The 18,660-nt window shown below is 44.6% G+C and overlaps 1 protein-coding gene across 7 annotated transcripts in view; it reads right to left on the reverse strand.

Moving 5' to 3' along the window:
- Nucleotides 1-18,660, reverse strand: part of Cfap54 (cilia and flagella associated protein 54) — a 323,915-nt gene that overhangs the window by 42,653 nt on the left and 262,602 nt on the right. For 6 of the 7 annotated variants that reach the window (XR_008221626.1, XM_052753120.1, XM_052753121.1 and 3 more), the window contains 3 exons: nt 14,007-14,113; nt 8,235-8,376; nt 572-646 (listed from right to left, as the gene is read on the reverse strand). Coding sequence is in view for 5 of the 7 variants with exons in the window: in XM_052753120.1 (XP_052609080.1) it covers nt 572-646; nt 8,235-8,376; nt 14,007-14,113 (324 nt within the window). In the remaining 2 variants the exon portion in view is untranslated. The remainder of the gene's footprint in view (nt 1-571; nt 647-8,234; nt 8,377-14,006; nt 14,114-18,660) is intronic. The other variant, XR_008221627.1, reaches the window with a different exon arrangement.

Consider the following 18,660-nt stretch of genomic DNA (forward strand, 5'->3'; position numbering starts at 1 on the left):
GAAGGAGCTGAGAGTTCTACATCTGGATCCACAGGCAGCAGGAAGTGACTGCCACACTGGGCGTGGCTTGAATATATGAGACCTCAAAGCCCACCCCCAGTGATTACTTCTTCCATCAAAGCCACATCTACTCCAATAGGCTACACCTCCTAAGAATGCCACTCCCCATGGCCTATGAGGGCCATTTTCTTTCTAACTACCACATTGGTCAATGAAATAGCAAGTTTCATGATGCATATAAAGTTGATTCCATTGATATAAAAATTCTAAATTTGTGTATACATGAAAAGAATTCTAGATGTTCTCCAAATGCTAACAGGGGATTTTCATGGCATGGTGGCTATGAAGTGATTTCTTTTAAATTCTTTTTATAATTTTTCTGCACCAGCTGAAGTTTTCTAGCAAAGACTACATTTAACCAAAGTAATAACCTATTACAAATACTTTTTCACGTGAATTAAGGAAGTGGGGTCCTCTGTATTTGCAGTGGGATACATGCCGTGTCTCTGTTAACACAGCAAAAGGAATATCTGTGAACAATCCCAGACAGTCTCAGGGAAGAGGCACATACCTCAGTCAGTGGAGTGGGGTCTCTGTCAGTGGAAAATAGAGCCATTATTTCAGAGCAGCATTCAAGGATCATGTTCTAGAAAGAAAAACAGAACAGGGTGATTCTGGCGTCACTGGGAAAGTAGGCCATATTGACTATTAACTATTTTTGTCTTATTTTATGTCACTCGGCCCCTATTTCCAAGCTGTGAAAGAGAGAATAAGAAGTCAGTTGCTCAAGTCATCTCGGTCACTTGAAAGCATGCCAGGGAGGCTGTAAAATAAGACCTGTGTTTCATCATGAATGTCTGTTGCTATAGGGTCCTTTTCCCCTGGACATCTACTATGAAGATGCGCAGTCTGCAGAGGAATGATAAGTATAATAGTTCACACCAAAATAAGGTTTGGGGAAATGACTTTCCATGGAGGAGAAATCCTCAGGAGGAAGTGATTAGGGTCGGGTCTCAGGAGCTGGCGAGTAGGAGTTTAAGTGGAAAGGAACGGGAGACAGTTGGGGACAAAAGAGAAAGGTATTGAGAGAAGTCAACCGAAAGAGGCCACAGCGTATGGACATCATCTGCTGATGGCCTTGCATGGCCTGACTGTAGGGACACAGTTATCTTTATGTGTGGACACCTGACCTCAAATGACCTCCCCACAAGTATGGCTGACACAACCAGACTCCCTATCATGGCAGCTTCATGGAGAAAACGCAACACTTGTCAGAGCCAGTGGTAGCCATGTGAGCTGCAGGGTAAGATGTGGAGTTGGAGAAGACAGCCACTGGGTTAGAGATGTGAAGCTGAGGGAGGGGAAGAAGCAGAGATGAGAGAGTGTTTGTGTCCCCTGCAGGGCTGAGTGCAGATTTGACTCTTCCCTTCTGTTCCTATGGGGCTCACTGTGCTGTGTCTGGTCGTCAGCAACACATGGGCTTACTGTGCATGAGATACGTCTCTGCCTTTTCCCTCCAAGCCCATTTTACATAAGCAAGTGTTCTTTTCCTTTCCTTACAGTGGAAGGGATCAGGACTGCAAGATGGAGAGATGGGGCTGGGGAGGTGCCTCAGAGGTGAGGAAGCACTTGCTTTTCCAGAGGACCTGGGTTCAGTTCCCAGCACACACCTGGTGGTTCAGAACCACCTGAGGTTCCAGTGCCGGGGGATCTGATACCCTTTTCTGATTCCCACAGATACTAACAAGGTGGGCATGCATGCGGTGTGCAGGCGTGAGTGCATGCAAAACACTTACACACATAAATAATTAAATTTAAAAAAAAAAAAGGATTGTCAGAGCTAAGTTCTACCCACCTCAAAACGTTGCCAGCATCTAGCCCTGGAGGAAGCAACAATTTGTTTTGATGATAGTATTAATATACATATGCGCTGGCACTCAAATAGTAAAATGATAAAAATACATTAATTTTTAAATCATAACTGAGCAATGATGGTTAAAACCTTAAAATAAAAATCAAATGGTAATAGACCTTGGAATTCCAAATGAAGCTTTAATAGTTTTAATAAATGCATATATACAAAGATGATCCAATTAGAGTTAAAAAAATTAAGAAAGGAAAACTACAGCTAATTCTTAAACTTAACAAATATATTCAAGACATTCTGCTGGGTGTTGTGGGATACAAAGGTGAAGAAACAGAAAGAATTTTAGTGGAAAAATAGATGCACAATAAAATTAAATGGCATCTGATCAGAACGCATGTAGTTAGGACATGTGGTTAGATCACAGGGGTGGAGAGCGATTCTTAGTGTAACGAATAAGGAGTTACTAGAACAGAGCTCATGTGACCTGTGCCCTGAGAGAGTGGAAGGGCCATCTATCAGTGTCTACACCACTGAGGAATTCGGTCCCCTCCCCCAGGAACCATGAATTCCTAAATCCCTCCCCGCCCCATGATGGAATGTTATTGGGCCTTCCTCGTAAATGTCTTGTGCAGGTAGCCACTGCTGTTTGGAGTCCGTGGGTGTAACAGCTGTGTAAGGTTAAGAGGACAGCTTTTCCCGTCCCTCGCTCTCTCCTCCAACCCTTACCTTCTTCCTGTCCCCTCTTCCTTAATGTTCTTGGAGCCTTGGAAGCGGTGATGCGGATGTCCCACTTAACCCTGAGTCTTCATAGTCACTTTCTCACAGGACTTTCACCAAATATCCCCTCCCATGTTCATATAGACAATCCTCATTAAATATAGAGAGCCGCAAACAAAAAAAAACTCCATGGAAGTGGGAGGGGCCTAATGGAGGAGGAGGAGTCCAGTGAGAGGAGAAAAGTGATAGAATAATGGGGAGAGACGATGTAAGGACATCATACTTATTATGTGAACATTATGTTAATGTACAATTGTATACGATTCCATTAAGATGCAATGAAATCATGAATGGATACAAAAATAAAAATAAACAAGGAAAAAGGAGAAGAAGGATTTGAACTGGTTGAGAATGGAGGCAAAGGCAGGGATGAGGTGGGATACATGAGCCACAAGTGATGGGTATTCAAGGAACATGAAGATCCGATGTGGTCTTTTCTGTAGCAACAGCTCACATAAAAGTAAGGGATTTGAGTTTAAAATAGGAAATTAGTTAGGAGGAGACTGGGCAAATAATGATACAGATTGCATTAAAAATATAATTCCAACCAGGCAGTGGTGGCGCACGCCTTTGGTCCCAGCACTCGGGAGGCAGAGCCGGGCAGATCTCTGTGAGTTCGAGGCCAGCCTGGGTTAAAGAGCGAGATCCAGGACAGGCACCAAAACTACACAGAGAAACCCTTTCTCAAGAAAAAAAAAAGAAAGAAAGAAAGAGAAAAGAAAAGAAAAAATGTAATTCTGACCACTGTTGCAAGTTTGAGCTGGCTTGGGAAACAGCAAAGGGGAGAACAATTGGCCAGGAGGCTCTTCACACCATTTGAGCTTGAGGTCAGCTTCACAAGGCTAACAAAGATGGAGGGAGGGCAGGAGGCCCAGCACTGACCACTACCCCTGATGGCCCTCTAGGTTCTGACCCACATTTCCATACAGAGGGGAGCACACTTCCCTACCTGCACTACTCTACTTTATTTATATGCCTGTACTTCTCGCAGCTTTCTTGAGTTGTTAAAAGTATGTTTTCTCTATATAAAGGGTTTCGGTAACAGTCATGATGGGTGACTGCCATGATTTCATCAAGAGCCATCAAGCAAAATGGCTTCGTCTGTACCATCTATTATCTCAGTGACAGATGAATGGAGCAGTGTTCCCTGATAGATGCCATCTACTGCCTTTCTCAACATCTATCGAAAAGGAATTTTGCCTTAGTGATGCTGTGTTGCTCTGGCTGTGAGGTAAACCACATACACACTCTGTGGGTTTGGTTGATGTCGAGGCCGGAGCTTTGGGCCCCTCTCATAACCTTGCTGCCACAGAGGTGGGACAGCGCTAAGCTCAGCATTCCTAGACAGAAAGTGGTGGGAAGCACGCTGCTTCCCTCCGATAAGGGTCAGAGAGAGGTGAAGGGACCCTTAGCCAGGCTTTGGCCTTTTCCCTTCAAAGAAACCCCCATGAATTTTACGAGACTCATGGACCTCTGAGCAACTCCAACACACTAAAGCCAATTTTCACACTTAGCAGGAATCCTCATCATCTTTGACCCACACCGAGAGAAACACTTCCTGCCTTCAAATCCCTGCTCCCTCTGTTCTCACCACCATGATTATCACATTGTAGGGTGAGATGCCTGTTGAAGCTCTTCTCCAATTCCCCAAAACCCAGTCTGACTTCCCCTCAGCCCTTTCCTAGGTAGCCAAGTCCATTCACCAATTACTCAGTCGTCTGTGGGCTGCCCGCTACAGGCCACGCAGGGAAGCAGGAATCAGAGATGAACAAGACACTTAATTGAGGAGCTCTCAGTCCGGAGAGGGGGAGGGGGAGACAGCCTCCTCCAGCACCACGTAGTGAGGTCAGAGTGGGAAGCTCTTACCTCCACCCTGCCCTCCAGATTCATCTACACTCCCCCACAGTGCTCTGACACATAGGTCTCACTGTTCCCTAAATGTTTGCCAATAATGGTTTCTCAGAAAGAGCAGAGAATGCTAAAACCAGAGTGTATTTTTTCTATATTTGGGACTGTTAATATTATGCTAATTTTAATCCATTTATACTGTTCAGGCATCCCATAAATATTTGCTTAAGTAACCTTATGCATTTTGGCAAACATATAGTGGGCTATATTTGGATATAATAATAAACATATTTGGATCAACATATTCTCATTCTAAATAAGGTGTTTACATCTTAAAAATCAGCCTGGCTTGCAAACACCTTTTCTATTTTTTGGTCCTCTGTTTGTTGATTTGTTTTGTGGAGACAGAGGCTATCCTTAACTTAGATCAGGCTATCCTTAACTCACTATGTAAGTGAGGAGGATAACCTTGAACCCCTGATCCTCTTACCTTTGCTTCCCAAGTGCCAAAATTATAGGCATGGGCCACTGCATCCAGTTTTATGGTGTGCTGGAGAATGAACCCAGGGCTTCATGCATGCTAGGCAAGCACTCTACCAACTAAGCCACACCTGAGTCCTTTCCTATCTGGTAATATGCCAATTCTGCTTGCTGTAAGTGGTGGAGCAATAGAAACCAGTCTTCTGAGCCATTGCTCCTGTTAGAAGTGATCTGAACACCTGCTGTGCAGCCTCCCTAATCTATTTTAAATTAACATCTGTGTTCCAAAATCCCTGGCTTATGCTGGACCTAAGGGACTTTGGAAAAGTAAACAAAAAAAGAAAATAGGAAGGACGTCAGAAAAACAAAGGGAGAAGAAATGAACAAAACCCACACCCTACATAGCAAACAAAGGCACATGATTTATATCCTCATGTTCAATAACCCACCAACAATATATAATATCTAATAGAAATATCACATTATAGAAGCCATGAATTCCTGTTCAATTCCAGACCAGAATTGATCTCTTCAAGGGTCCTAGTTAGCTTCTAATTAGCTGGAAGTGAGAATTGCCATGACGACAAATTTAGTCAATGAGATTTGATATGAGCCAGAATCTAGCTTCTCATAAAGTGCTGCTTAATATTGTGTGCAAAAAAAGAAAACTACGGTACTTCCATGTCTCAGAAATGCTGTGAACTAATTCTCTTACCACTTCAATTCCAAGCAAACACAGTTCCTTCTATTTGGTGATGTTCTTTCACACACAGAGACAACAGGAACTGGAACATGCCCAAAACATACTTTACTGCTAAGGAAACACTAAGTGAGGGAAACAAATTTAAACATACAGAGGAGGATGTCAAGATCGAAGAGGCTTGGCTCCTCTGTGGTTGACCTCAATACACCAATCAGAATGCGAGAACACATTATGGGCCTTCACTAAGGAAACACAGGTCCTCTGGATTCCTCTGTCCACCCCCACGTCCCTATTTATTCTTGATTTGTTTATGTTGACAGTCAACCTCCTGACCTGGACATTTGTCTTCTTACGATGAATTTTACACCTACGTTGACCAGAGTCACCGTGCAACCCCTGGTTCTATCCAAACAGCCTGTCTTTATGTAAAAGGATTATTTATTTTAGAGACTAAAAGAAAACTAGTTCTTGAAAAGGATTAAGCCTCTGACTGAGGTGTAAAACAGAGTTGGCAGAACACCGTCTAGCATCCTTACTCTTATTGTAGATGTTCTCCTGCCTGAGACAATCAAAGCTAAAAAGACAGGCAGATTTGTAAGGAAATGATTTTCCATATAGTAACTATGAAGAAATATACTAGGAATAATTCAAGCAAAGACTATTCTAGACTGTGTCTCAAAGACAGCACTCTGGTGAGTTTGTGACTAAAGACCTGATTGTGAGTGCACTACAAACGATGAGCATGAGTCAAGAGGGCCGAGTTCTTCTTGAAAGCAGACATGAGAGCCACGTGATCTTCGTGCAAGAAATGTATAATCTGTATCTCTCTAAAATCTCCTGAGTTTGAGATAGTGGGGGCACTCTGACCTACTGCGAGATTTAATGCCACACTCAGTTTATCAGTGAGCATGGTAACATCTGAGGCCTTTGTAAAGGATGAAGTCACGTGAGCATGGTGACACCTGAGGCCACTGAAAAGGATGAAGTCACATGAGCGAGGTAATATCTGAGGCCATTGAAAAAGATGCACAACTAGAATTCTAAGACATCTGCTCTTTATAAATCCTGGCAGAGACTGCAGAGGACTTAAATGCTGGAAGAGTGGCCTTTTACAAAGGCTGTCTGAACTCCGCTGATGGGCTCTCTTACATATGGGCTGCTAACTTGCATAATAATAGAAAACTCATTTAGTCATTTTGCTAGTAAATTAAGACTGAAAATGCCAACAAATATTCTCTGAAAACCAGAAAAGTTGCTAGTTCTTGCTCACTCACCTATGAAAAGCGGATAAATGAGTTAAATAGAAAAATGAAGAGCCATGTAAATGTTATTCTTTAAGAATTAAAGATGTTTTATTATTGGTAACCAGTTATATATTCATCTGGCCAAATGACTTCAGAAAACAGAAGATTTCCTAGACTAAAACTAAAGAGAAGACCCTGGAAGCTTTCAGAGAAGAAAAGCAAGGCTGTGGCCCAGACTGATCCAGCCTCCACCAGGAGAGCAGCAGGGGAGAGCCAGAACCAGCCACACCAGCAAGCTCCAGAACAGCCTGGTTGAAAGAACAGCTGGAGGCTGGGGGAGCCCAGGAAGAAAATGAGACTGAGACACTATGTGATCAGTTTGAGCTCTTGAGTCAAAAAATGTATCGATGAACACCCAAAAATCTAGATCTAATAAGTGGGAAACAGTGACGAAAAAAAAAATTAGTCACAAGAAACCAAACAGACAAGAAAAGAATGTAACCAAAGGTCTTCCTGCCCCTAGCTGTTAGCACATTTTACAGGGCTATAAAAATATAAACACTAGGTACGGTTTCTGATACGTGTAGTGATGTGGCAGAATTCAGAAGTGGAGGAGACAGCAGAAGCTGGGAAGAAGGGGGTAATAAATTTGCCAAACCATAAAATATCCAAACAGAAAATCAATCGCATCTAAAATTGACACAAGAAAACAAAAATGATTCCTGACTGCATGCTACTTGCACCATTTCGGTAATATTCTGGATTTCCTACTGCCAAGCTGGTCGTGAGATCATTGGCACCCACAGCATGAGGCTTATGTGACCAACAAAATGTTAGTGTGCATGACATGGTGAAAACATGAGGGACAGAGGTGTGGTCTGCCCCCTTTCCTCCCTCATAGGATGTACGCTGGGCCAGAGCTGAGGAGATAGCGTGGTTGGTAAAGTATTTGCCTTAGAACCATGGGGACCTGAGTTTGAGCCCCAGAACTCATGGTCAAAATAAAAATGTAAGAGCCAAGCCTGGTGGTCCATGCTCGTAATCCCAGTGCGTGGGAGACAGAAACAGGACGACCCGTGGGGCTCACTGGCCAGCCAGTCTAGCCTAATTGGTGAGCCCCAGGTTCAGTGAAATACCGTGCCGCGAGAAACAAGGCGAACGGCATCTTGAAGAATAGTCATTGAGAGTAACCTGTCAGTCATGAAGTTGTGTAGTCCCGCTCTGACAAAGCAAACGGTGACTTAAATAACGGTGTGTGATGAGATCCACCCTACAATTGCAAGTTCGTTTTGCCGTCATTTAGCAATATACTTACTTCCATGTCCGTATCAGCTGATTTATCCTCAGAGTCTACTGATTCATATATATTTTCCTCCGAAGCAATTTCAGGAACCGACGGTAATGATAGCTCAGCTATTTGAGCGAGATTAGATAGTTTCTCGTGAATTGCAATGACTCTAAAAATAGCAAACACACACATATATATGTGTACATTTTATGTGAAAAGTCAAGAGGGGTATTGGTTTCAGAATCAATAAGATTTATGAATTCAGTCTTTATTTATTTAAAAGTTAAGTGTCTGAACTCCCCAAATAGCATCTATTCAATCGTTCCTTCATTCAACAAACATGAGCAAAGAAACGCACTCACGATGTTTGTGTCTATGTATGCACTCGGGTTGGTGTACATACAACAGGGCAAGGGAACAGTGACAGAGAGATACCCATCCGAATTATTCTGAATATGAAAATAAGTACTGATATGAGCAAGGAAGCTCCAGTCCGTCAACAGAAGATTCACTCTTATGTAGCTCTTAATGGTGTGTTATGGCTGTCCAGCTGACTCAAGGTAGCAAGGACTTGAAAGGCCAGTCAATGAATGCACACTCTAGAGGTGTATGTGTGTGTGTGTGTGTGTGTGTGTGTGTGTGTGTGTGTGTGTGTGTATGTCTGTGTGTGTCTCTGTGAGTCGATATGTATGTGTCTGTGTGTCGATGTGTGTATCAGTGTGTGTGTGTGTGTGTGTGTGTGTGTGTGTGTGTGTGTGTGTATGTTGTGGGGGGAAAGGGGGTTGGCAGAGGCAGAGAGATAAAAACAAGAGCCAAAGAGGAGGTAGGGGCACCTGTGACCAGCAACAAAAGGACAACTTGGAGGACTTCCGGTCAGTGAGGAGCAGCCGCTGTGAGGGCAGAGGTAGAAGGCAGAGGGGACATCAAAGGCTTGTAGTTGGAAGAGGCAAGGAAGACCACCTGCGGGGCTCTGAGAGACTCCACCCTATAGGAACAGAATGTGTGTGTGGCTGTGTGTCTCCAACAGGGAAGGAGGGGCGAGGAAGTTATTATGCAAAACGAGATGATCCAAAAGCAGAATGGCAGAAGAGGCTACACAAAGACTTCAACTATTCAGTCTTCCACAGCGTCTCCACTTATGACGTGGAGTACAATTTGATTTCCTCATTATAGTACACACACACACACACACACACACACACACACACACACACACACGAGAAATGTACCACATATTTTCATATATAGTGTGCATTCTGAATTCCATTTTTCTGTCAAAGGGTAACAATTAAAACATAAAGATTTGTCATTAAGTTTGTTTGGAAAACTTGCCCAGTAAGAAGTAAGTACTATCAATCATGCTGGGAAAGCTGTCTTTTGTACTGGAGAGAGTGGAGCTGGGACTTGGTGAGTCATACTTGGCTCCTTCACAGGGAGCCTGACCAATGTCTTAATCCTTCTTCTATCCCTAGTGTTAACAGTCTGATCCTGCCCCTTGGGGCCACTCTGCTGCCTGACATCCTGAGGTAGAAGCCTCTTCATCAGGAAAAACTCCGCCCCTTTCCCTCTCTCTCCTGCTTTCCCCCCCACGAGGTGTGCACCACCCCCTCTGTCTCCCTCTTTCTGTCTCTCTGCCTCTTTATCTCTCTAGTATAATAAACTCTCCTCTCCGCATGGATACAGCGTCTGGATTGTATATTACTGGCCTCCACCACCGTCACCATGCCTGCATGGCATGCATCTGTTCAGCCTGCCACTGCATCTGCCCAGCATGTTTCCTCTCCCCTCCCCTCCGCGTAATAAATCGTAACACCTAGACCCTCCAGCAAGTCAGTTAGCACCTTACCCTGAAATTCCTCTGGGGCAAGGCTGGACTAATGAAATCCACTTCGTGGAATTCACGGAACATTTGTAAGGAGAAAACAATGTAACTGCACGTGTTTAAGTATAAAATGGCACATGAAGGGAAGAGAGCATCCAAACCCCATTCTTCATTCGAATACCCAGAGAAAGGATTCTCATGTCTTTTCATAAGCCACATAGGGCTGAGGGTACCTCTCTGTAGTACAGTGTCTGCCTGCCTGGGATGTACAAAGCCTTGTACTTGATTCTCAGCTCCTCAAATGAATGCATAGCTTTCTATGACAATACCTGAGGTCGTAATAAGAATAAACTAGCCCTTGACAATGGGTTGTAGGTTGTTCCTGATCATCCGGAACCCAGAGACTGTAATGTCTTCCTCAGAGTAAATGCTCAGAACGAATCACTCTCTTAAGAGTGGTCCAGTACCCAGCAAAGTAAGCTGGGCTTTGCACAGACCCATCCTGTTGCTCAGCTATGAGGGCCTGACGGCTCCCGAGGTTTTCACCTTGCTTAAAAAGAAAAGGAGCAACATTAGTTAGTGCTGAAGGGCTACGTCAGGGTCAATCCTCCTGACTGCACCTGCCCGACTGCTCGCCCCTCCTCTCTCCCCAGCCAGCCCTTGCTTCACTCTCTCTTACTTGGCACCTCTCTGTCCCCAAAGCCAATGTCCAGTCCTTGGACTTCCTGCCTTGAGCCCATAGGCAAGCATCCACCATCCCGTCTAGGCTAAGTGAGCTCCCCAAGGCCCTGTTCTCCCGAATGGCTGAGCACTCTTCTAGTCTGCCAGGGCCTGGAGGACGGGACCCAGTTGGAAGCAGAAACACAGATTAAGATGAAAGAGGATGACGTTCGGGGGAGAGTGGTCGGAGAACTTGATTCTGGTCACCGAGGTATAACGGCCACTTAGAACTAATCAGAGCTTTGATTTGCAGATTTCTGAGAACACAGAATTTTTCTCTGTGGCTATAAGAAAAACAATGAAAACGTGTCTTTCCCCGGGAGAACTTAAGTAGGACATGAGGAGGTGAAGGAGGAGAGGTAAGTCCTCTCTGTCTATTTTCTCTACTGCAGAAACTCTCACTTTATCTTCTGTGAGCGAGCAAGCGGGGACACTCAACAATACAGAACCCAGCCTGAGTGAGACAAACAGTCCCGGGTCAGGATAGGGACCACCCCCTTGAGATCAGCTCAGTGATAAGGGCTTGTCTCTGTCGGAGTGGTTTACTGTTGATCAGAACCGTGGCAATTTTGAAAGAATTTTAATTGTAAATTAAATTAAATTTCATTAGAATTTTAAAAGAAGCCTCTCTCATCGGGGTGCCTTTCTACTCTGCAGGTTTTGTCTTTATGTTCATCTTGTGGTTCTGGAAAAGAAAAATTAAACACCTGGAGTGTTTCAGGATTTACAAGGTAAATGCAAAATGCCCTGATTTCGTTGCTTTGTATGCTGGTATACGACCTGTGCTTAGGTTTCCTACCATTTTGGTTTAAAGGCGAAGAAAGAAAAGGGGGCAGGAGGAATAACTGACTAAATAATTGGAGGTCTGCCAGCTCTTGAGACAGCTCTTGTTTTATTCTCTTTCATGAGAAGGCCAAGAAATCCTGAGATCTGAAAACCACGGAGCAAGAACAAGGACTCTCTGGGGACACGGGCAGGCAGGGTGGGTCTCCATCCACACAGCTCTGACCAGATGCCTGGTGGGGCAGAGAGCCAGGGCCAGCACACACCCGTGCTGTCAACAATGTCCCAATCCCTGTTCATCTGTCATCAGGTTTGAGGCTAATGACCACCAGAAAGCTAGTCAAGAAGAGGCTATCACTCCCCTCTTTTTTTTTTTTTTTTTTTTTTTTTTTGGTTTTTTCGAGACAGGGTTTCTTTGTGTAGCTTTGCGCCTTTTCCTGGAACTCACTTGGTAGCCCAGGCTGGCCTCGAACTCACAGAGATCCGCCTGGCTCTGCCTCCCGAGTGCTGGGATTAAAGGCGTGTGCCACCACCGCCCGGCATCACTCCCCTCTTAAAAGGAGAGAAACGGAGGCTGAAGGCGCCAGGGCAGTGGGCGACTGCGTTGACGAGGAACTAGCTGAGTTAAAGCCTTTCTCTTAAACCGAAAGCAAAGAATTTGGTAAAAAGGTAGGAAAACGGGAAATAAGTAGACAAAATTTAACAACAACAACAACAACAAAATTAAAGATACTTCCTGACAGGTGGAAAGGGAGGAAAAGCCTGGCTAAAGGGTCTAATTTGGGGGATAATGTAAAACATGCTTGGGGACAGAGGAGATGGTGGAGTTTGGATTTAATTTGCAGCCCCGTAGAGAAACACTCCCACTCCATCCCCGCCATTTTTAAACCTAAATTAACTGGATTGCTTGGGGGATATTTAGTTTCTTGAGTTAATCCTAGGTCCTAATTCTCTGTCCAGCACCCAGCTGTGAAAGAGTTTCTCTGCCTGTTGACTGCCTCTTCACTCTGGTGACTGTCTGTCTCCATTGCCATGCAAAAGCTTTCTCATGTCACACGATGTCACTTTCCAGCTTTTGATGTTGTTCCCTGAGTGACTAGAGTCTTTTTCAGAAAGCCCTTGCTGCTGCCTCCACACGGAAGCGCTCCTCCAGGTTTCCTATAACAGCTTTGGAGTTCATCAGGTTTGAATTTTTTAGACAGGACGAGAGATGGGGATCTAGTTTCACTCTTCTTCCCGCAAGTACCAGATTTTCCCAGTACTGTTTGTTGAGGGGCTGCCTTTTCTCTCTAACACATGTTTTTGGCATCTCTGCCTAAACTCGGGTGACTGTAGGCACCTTGGCTTAATTCTGGGTCCTCTCTTCCACTCCACTGACCCACTGTCTGTCTTTGCCAGTACCACCCTGTTGCCATCACGGCTCTACGGTATGAATGACAGCCGGTATGGTGACAACCTCCAGCATTGATCTTTCCTAAGTGCGTATCAGTTCCAAGGTTCTCCTGAAGTCTTTAGGGTCTCCTCTGCACAAGAGCAGTGTTTGCAGATGGGGGTAATTTGACTTATCTTCCTATTTGCATCCCTTTTGTCTCCTCTTGTCTGATTGCTGGAGTTCACAGAGCAATGTGCATCCGTGTCTTGTTGATTTTAGTGGGAATGCACTGAGTGTTTTTTTTTTCCCCATTTAGTATAGTATTGGCTGGAAGTTGGTAGAATACAGCCTTTATTATGTTGACATACGTTCCTAGCTTCTTCAAAGTTTTTATTATGAACACATATTGGACAGCAAAATGGCAGGTACCAAGAGAGTTTGCCTTTGAGTCTGTAAACCTCTATTCGCCGAAGGAGGTTTATCAAGCAGTCAGAGCAATCAGGAGGTACACGGGCCACATCTGTGTGATGGATATACATTAACTGGATGGGCAAACCTTTGCCCTTTCCCTTTCTGACCACGTGTCATTTCTGTAGAAAAGGCAAGCACATACTATGGACTCCTCATCAACCACATGACAGAACTACTGTGTCTCTGAAATCTCTAAGAAGGGATCCCACATGAGCTTCCATACTCCTCAGAGCCCCCACTATGCTCTCTTTCATTGGAGTGTGTAACTCCCTGAAGAATCTCTTGCTTCAAAGGATAATAATCCATCTTGGTATCCCTCTCAAACCCTTAAATCTGAGAGTTTACAAAAAGCACAATGCAAATGTTCTGACTCGAGGCCCTAGGTCCCTGCGGCTATACTCACCTATATTGGCAGCAAAGCACTGCCCAGCTGAGGCTGAGCCTCCTCCACAGACCCCAAGCTTTCTCGCTCTGTCTTCTGGGAACTCCTTTCTTTTTTTTAACAATTCAGACTAATGGTTATCCATCATCATTCCCAGCTGGCTTCTGAGAAGGGTGTCTACTTGCCTGTTCAGTGGAATCCAGCTTACCCATCATCATCCCCACCTTCCTGAGAAGGGTGTCTACTTGCCTGTTCAGTGGAAACCAGGAGGTGCCAACACACACGCTGTTGCCGGTGGGCACTTTAATATCGGAAATCTTCAGAGGCTTCAAGTTATATGCGTACAATAATAAAACCTAAAGAGAAATAAGAGCGTACAAAAACAGACATCAAAACTACACCTGAAAATCCCATCAATATTCCTCATAGCAAAGATCACCATGTTTTAAAGATCTTTTCTGTAGAAAAGAAATAACTGAGCCCCCCACCCACCCACCCATCAATTCACTTTGAAGAGAAATATGAGAGATACAAAGCTAATGTGGTTACGGCAATGCATTCTTGGAATACCAGAATGTGGGAAGCAGAGGCACAAGGTTTGAGAGTTCAAGTCAACCTAGACGACATAGTGAGCTAAACACACACACACACACACACACACACACACACACACACACACACACACGCACACTGTCTAGAAAGAAAAGGTACACGTGTCATTACATGAACATAAGTGCTATTTGGAGTAGTTTTGCACTGCAGTTAGATTTAAGTTTCAGCATTGGTCAGCCCTCTGCAGCACACACAGATGCCTGGTGGGTACACTCTGTTTCTCGTTACTTCTCAGTAGGTACACCTTCCATACACCCACTGAAAGAGTGCTCTCCTCCTCTCTTCTCCATTTATTTCAACTCCACACAGCTTCATCGGCCCGTTTAAGAGGAGGGACTCTCTTGGTGACTCGAGCCCCTGTTCTTTCCCTGTTGCGTGGATTTGGATAATTCTTCGAGTCCACTCCACGCAGTGTAACTTCTACTAACAGCTGCGGATCCACAGACCCTCCCTTCACTTTCCAGGTTAGAAAGCAGAAGCTCAGAGTGGACCACTGAAACTCGACTTGCATGGAAGCAGAGACGCATGTGTCAGGCCCACGCACGCGTCTCTGCTTCCATGCAAGTCAAAGTGAAGAGTAAAAGGATACCTTTAAGCTATGAATCCGCACAGACAAAAAGGAAAGGGAGTGAAAGACATGGGATTTGGCAGCGCTTTGAAGAACAGAGAGCATTTGGGAGACTCAGTAGAGAGGGAGGGCTGTACCCCGAGTGTCTTCAAAAGGATTGCCAACATCAAGCCTGACCTAGAATGGGGGAAAGCTCCAGGATTAGAGGGTCAGGCACCTGAGAAGGCGGGAGCAGACGGGACTGCAAACAGAAGTGTGAGAACCGCTCTCACCAGGCCCCTTCCTTGCCCAAGTGGGGCAATTCAACATTTCCCACGACACTCACTGCTCCTGGGTGAACCGTCGCCACTCCGTGCTCTGCAAATGGTAAATCAGACTTTCTATATTCGTGTCTTTAGCTCTGGGGGCGAGGTGCTGAGGGAAATATTGGAATTGATGTATTATGAATGTGAGATCTATACACACTGGACCACAGCAGGATGAAGCATATCGGCATAGTCTCTCTGGGATCACTGACCAGTTAAAGTGAAAAGATTCACAGACACCGGCGTTTCAGCACCCACCAATGAACTGCTGGCTTGCCCTCCAGCTATCCTACAGTGAAGCCTAGACATCAATGAGCCAGGCACCGTGTGTCTTCAGTGCCTCTCCAAACATAATCAGATAGCCAAAGGTCCGCTAGAAAGGAAGTGAAAGGCAGAAGCCAAAACTAACAGAAGAAAAGGACTCGGAGGATCAACATAAGACAGAACAGCAGAAACTGTCAGTGGCCCCAACAAACTTAAAGAGGGAGAGGTGATAAGTCCGTGAACAAAGAAGATGGAGGGATGACATGGCGTGTCCGTGGAGGGGGGACACGGGGACTGCTGAAATGGAACAAAGAGCGGGGACAAAGGGAGACACTGTCACAGCTAAATACGCAACAAAATATTTGAAGCACAAAGATAAATCTGTCTACCCCCAAAAGCAAATCCTAAATTCAAATCACAGATAAGAGGGAGAAAAAGATAAGAAAAGTAAACTTTGAACCTATTAGGTTCACTCTCTGAATAACAGAAATTCAAGAATACGCAGAGATAGCCAGAGGGAAGATCCTGATAGAGATGAAATCTCTGTGGACTGAATATGGGATGCTCCAGGTTGAAAAGAGTGCCGTCGGTATCCAGCAGAATGGATGGGAGATGAAACCAAGGCGTGCCATAGGGTTTCATTACATGTGAGACAGAAGAAAGATCCCAGGGCTTTCAGAGTCACAGAAAAGGCCCTGGCATCCCATTGGTATACATCCAAAGGCGAGAAAATCAGTCTGTCAAAGAGATAGATGCACTCTGGTGTGTAGCATAGTGCCATTCTCAACAGCCAAGATGTGGAATCAACCTCTGTCCATCAACACATGAATGGGCAGATAAAATACCTTCAAAATAGAACACTGGAAAGACTTGAAAGTGAAATCCCGAGATCTGGGATGTGATTGAACCGATAGGACAGGATGTGAAGTAAAATAAGCCAGCCGCAGAAACGCAAACACTGCATGGCCTCACTCGTGGGATAAAACAGGGAGCTCAGGAAGGATGATAGTAAGTAAGCAGTGTTTATCTGGAGGTCTAGGAGGGAGCTAACAGATGTTAGTTAAAGAGTATGTAATCAGTTAGATGGGGGATACTCTGTGTGTATGTGTGTGTGTGTGTGTGTGTGTGTGTGTGTGTGTGTGTGTGTGTGTGTGTGTTTAGAATAAGCAAACGTAGAGATAGAAAGTAGATAACTGCCTGGGGTATTGGGCAGGAACAGCAGTAGTAACAGTGGTACAGAGAGATGGGAGTGGATACTAACCGTCATTGAGTTTCTTATATGGGGAAATGTGTGAAACTGAGTGCAGTAATAGCTGTGCAACTCTGTGAATCTACTGAGAACACTGGATTATAGACTTCAAATGGGTGAACTGACGATCTGTGAACTGTAGCTCAGTAAAACTGGGTGGGGGTGGGTGGGGGTGGGGGTGCGTGCATGCGTGTCTGTCTGTCTGTGGAAGGAAGAGGTATATGCATGTGTATTGCTTTGCAGATGCAGGTGCATGCATGTGCACATGCATGTGAAAGCCAGAGATTGACAATGGATGTCTTCCTCAGTTGTTATTTACCTAATGTTTTGAGACAGTCTCTCACAGACCTTGCAGCTTGCCAGTTTGACTAGACAGGCTAGCCAGTGAGCCCAGGCATCCTCCTGTGTAGGTGCCTGTCATCACGCTGGGATTTTGTGTAGCCCTGGATATCCTGGATCTCGCTCTGTAGACCAGGCTGGCCTCAAACTCGCAGAGATCTGCCTGCCTCTGCCTCCCGAGTGCTGGGATCAAAGGCGTGCGCCGCCGCTGCCACCACCACCACCACCACCACCACCACTGCCCAGTGGGATTTTGTTTCTTATGTGGGCACTTGGAATCTCCACTCAGGTCTTTGTGTTTGCACTCTGCCAACTGAACCATTTCTCTAGCCCCACTGTTTTTAAATTGTAAAATATCAGTGTAAATATAAATACACTTCAAAATCATTTGTGAATGCATGTTTGACATTTTATGCATTTGCAACCCTGATTAATTAAAAAAATCACCTCCTTTTTGATTCAAAGAGATTAATGATAGTGAAGAGACAAATACAAATATATATATATATATTTACATATATATCAGGAATGCATACCAATAAAGCATTTAAATTAAAATGTAAACAAGAGAGTCTAAATGCAAGTTGACAGAAGTTTCTGTAACCCACTGAAGCACAGTGGGAAATAAAATCTTAGAATAACCATTCTAAAAATAGAAAGGGATGGGGGAGGGGAGAGGGAAGAGGAAAATGGAGTCACTTCTCAACAGCAATGTAAGCTTGCCAGAGAGAGTACAGGAATGCTTCCCATGTGTTAAGTTATGTATTTTATGTGAGATGTGGCAAAATATTTTTTTAGAAGACAATGAAATCTCACCGAGAGATGTGGCCAAGACCACACATGGTCCCATGCTGTTTGTTCTTGCTTTGTAAGTGTTGTCCTTGATGCAAGAGTGAAATTTAAGATTCTTGAAGACAGGAATATTATCTTGTACTTTGGGGCATTGTTTTTTTCAGCATTTATCCAATTAATATCATCATGTCTCTGAACTTTCCATCATGTCTGATAGGGTCAATGAAGTTCCCTGTAGTGCTTTGAAAGAAAATGGCCCCCAAAGGGAGTGGCACTAAAGGGAAGTTTGGCCTTGTTGGAGGAAGTGTGTCACTGTGGGGGGTGGGCTTTGAGGTCTCCTATGCTCACACTACACCCAGTGAGACAGACTGCTTCCTGTTGCCTGCAGGGTGGGGTGGGGGTGGGAGTGGTTCAAGATGTAACTCCTTCTCCAGCACCATGTCTGCCTGCATGTTGCCTTGCTTCCCACCATGATGATAATGGACGAAACCTCTGAGCTGTAAGCCAGACCCAATTTAAAGTTTTCCTTGATAACAGTTGCCATGGCCGAGGTATCTCTTCACAGCAACAGGAACTGTAACTCAGACATTCCCTAAAGTGTATGAATAAAAAGTTTGTATTAGATGCACACTTCAGATTCATGCCAGTGGCTTTCTTCCTCATCATGCCAACAGCGGTCTGCAGCTTGCGTACTGGCTCAAAGCTTGGTACCAACTGCTGAAGTCGGTGAATAAGTGACACTGTGAGATCAGAACATCACATCATCAAATCCTA

Source organism: Peromyscus californicus, unplaced genomic scaffold, assembly GCF_007827085.1.
Source record: "Peromyscus californicus insignis strain IS unplaced genomic scaffold, ASM782708v3 Scaffold_24__1_contigs__length_46423439, whole genome shotgun sequence".
NCBI classification, from domain to species: domain Eukaryota; kingdom Metazoa; phylum Chordata; class Mammalia; order Rodentia; family Cricetidae; genus Peromyscus; species Peromyscus californicus.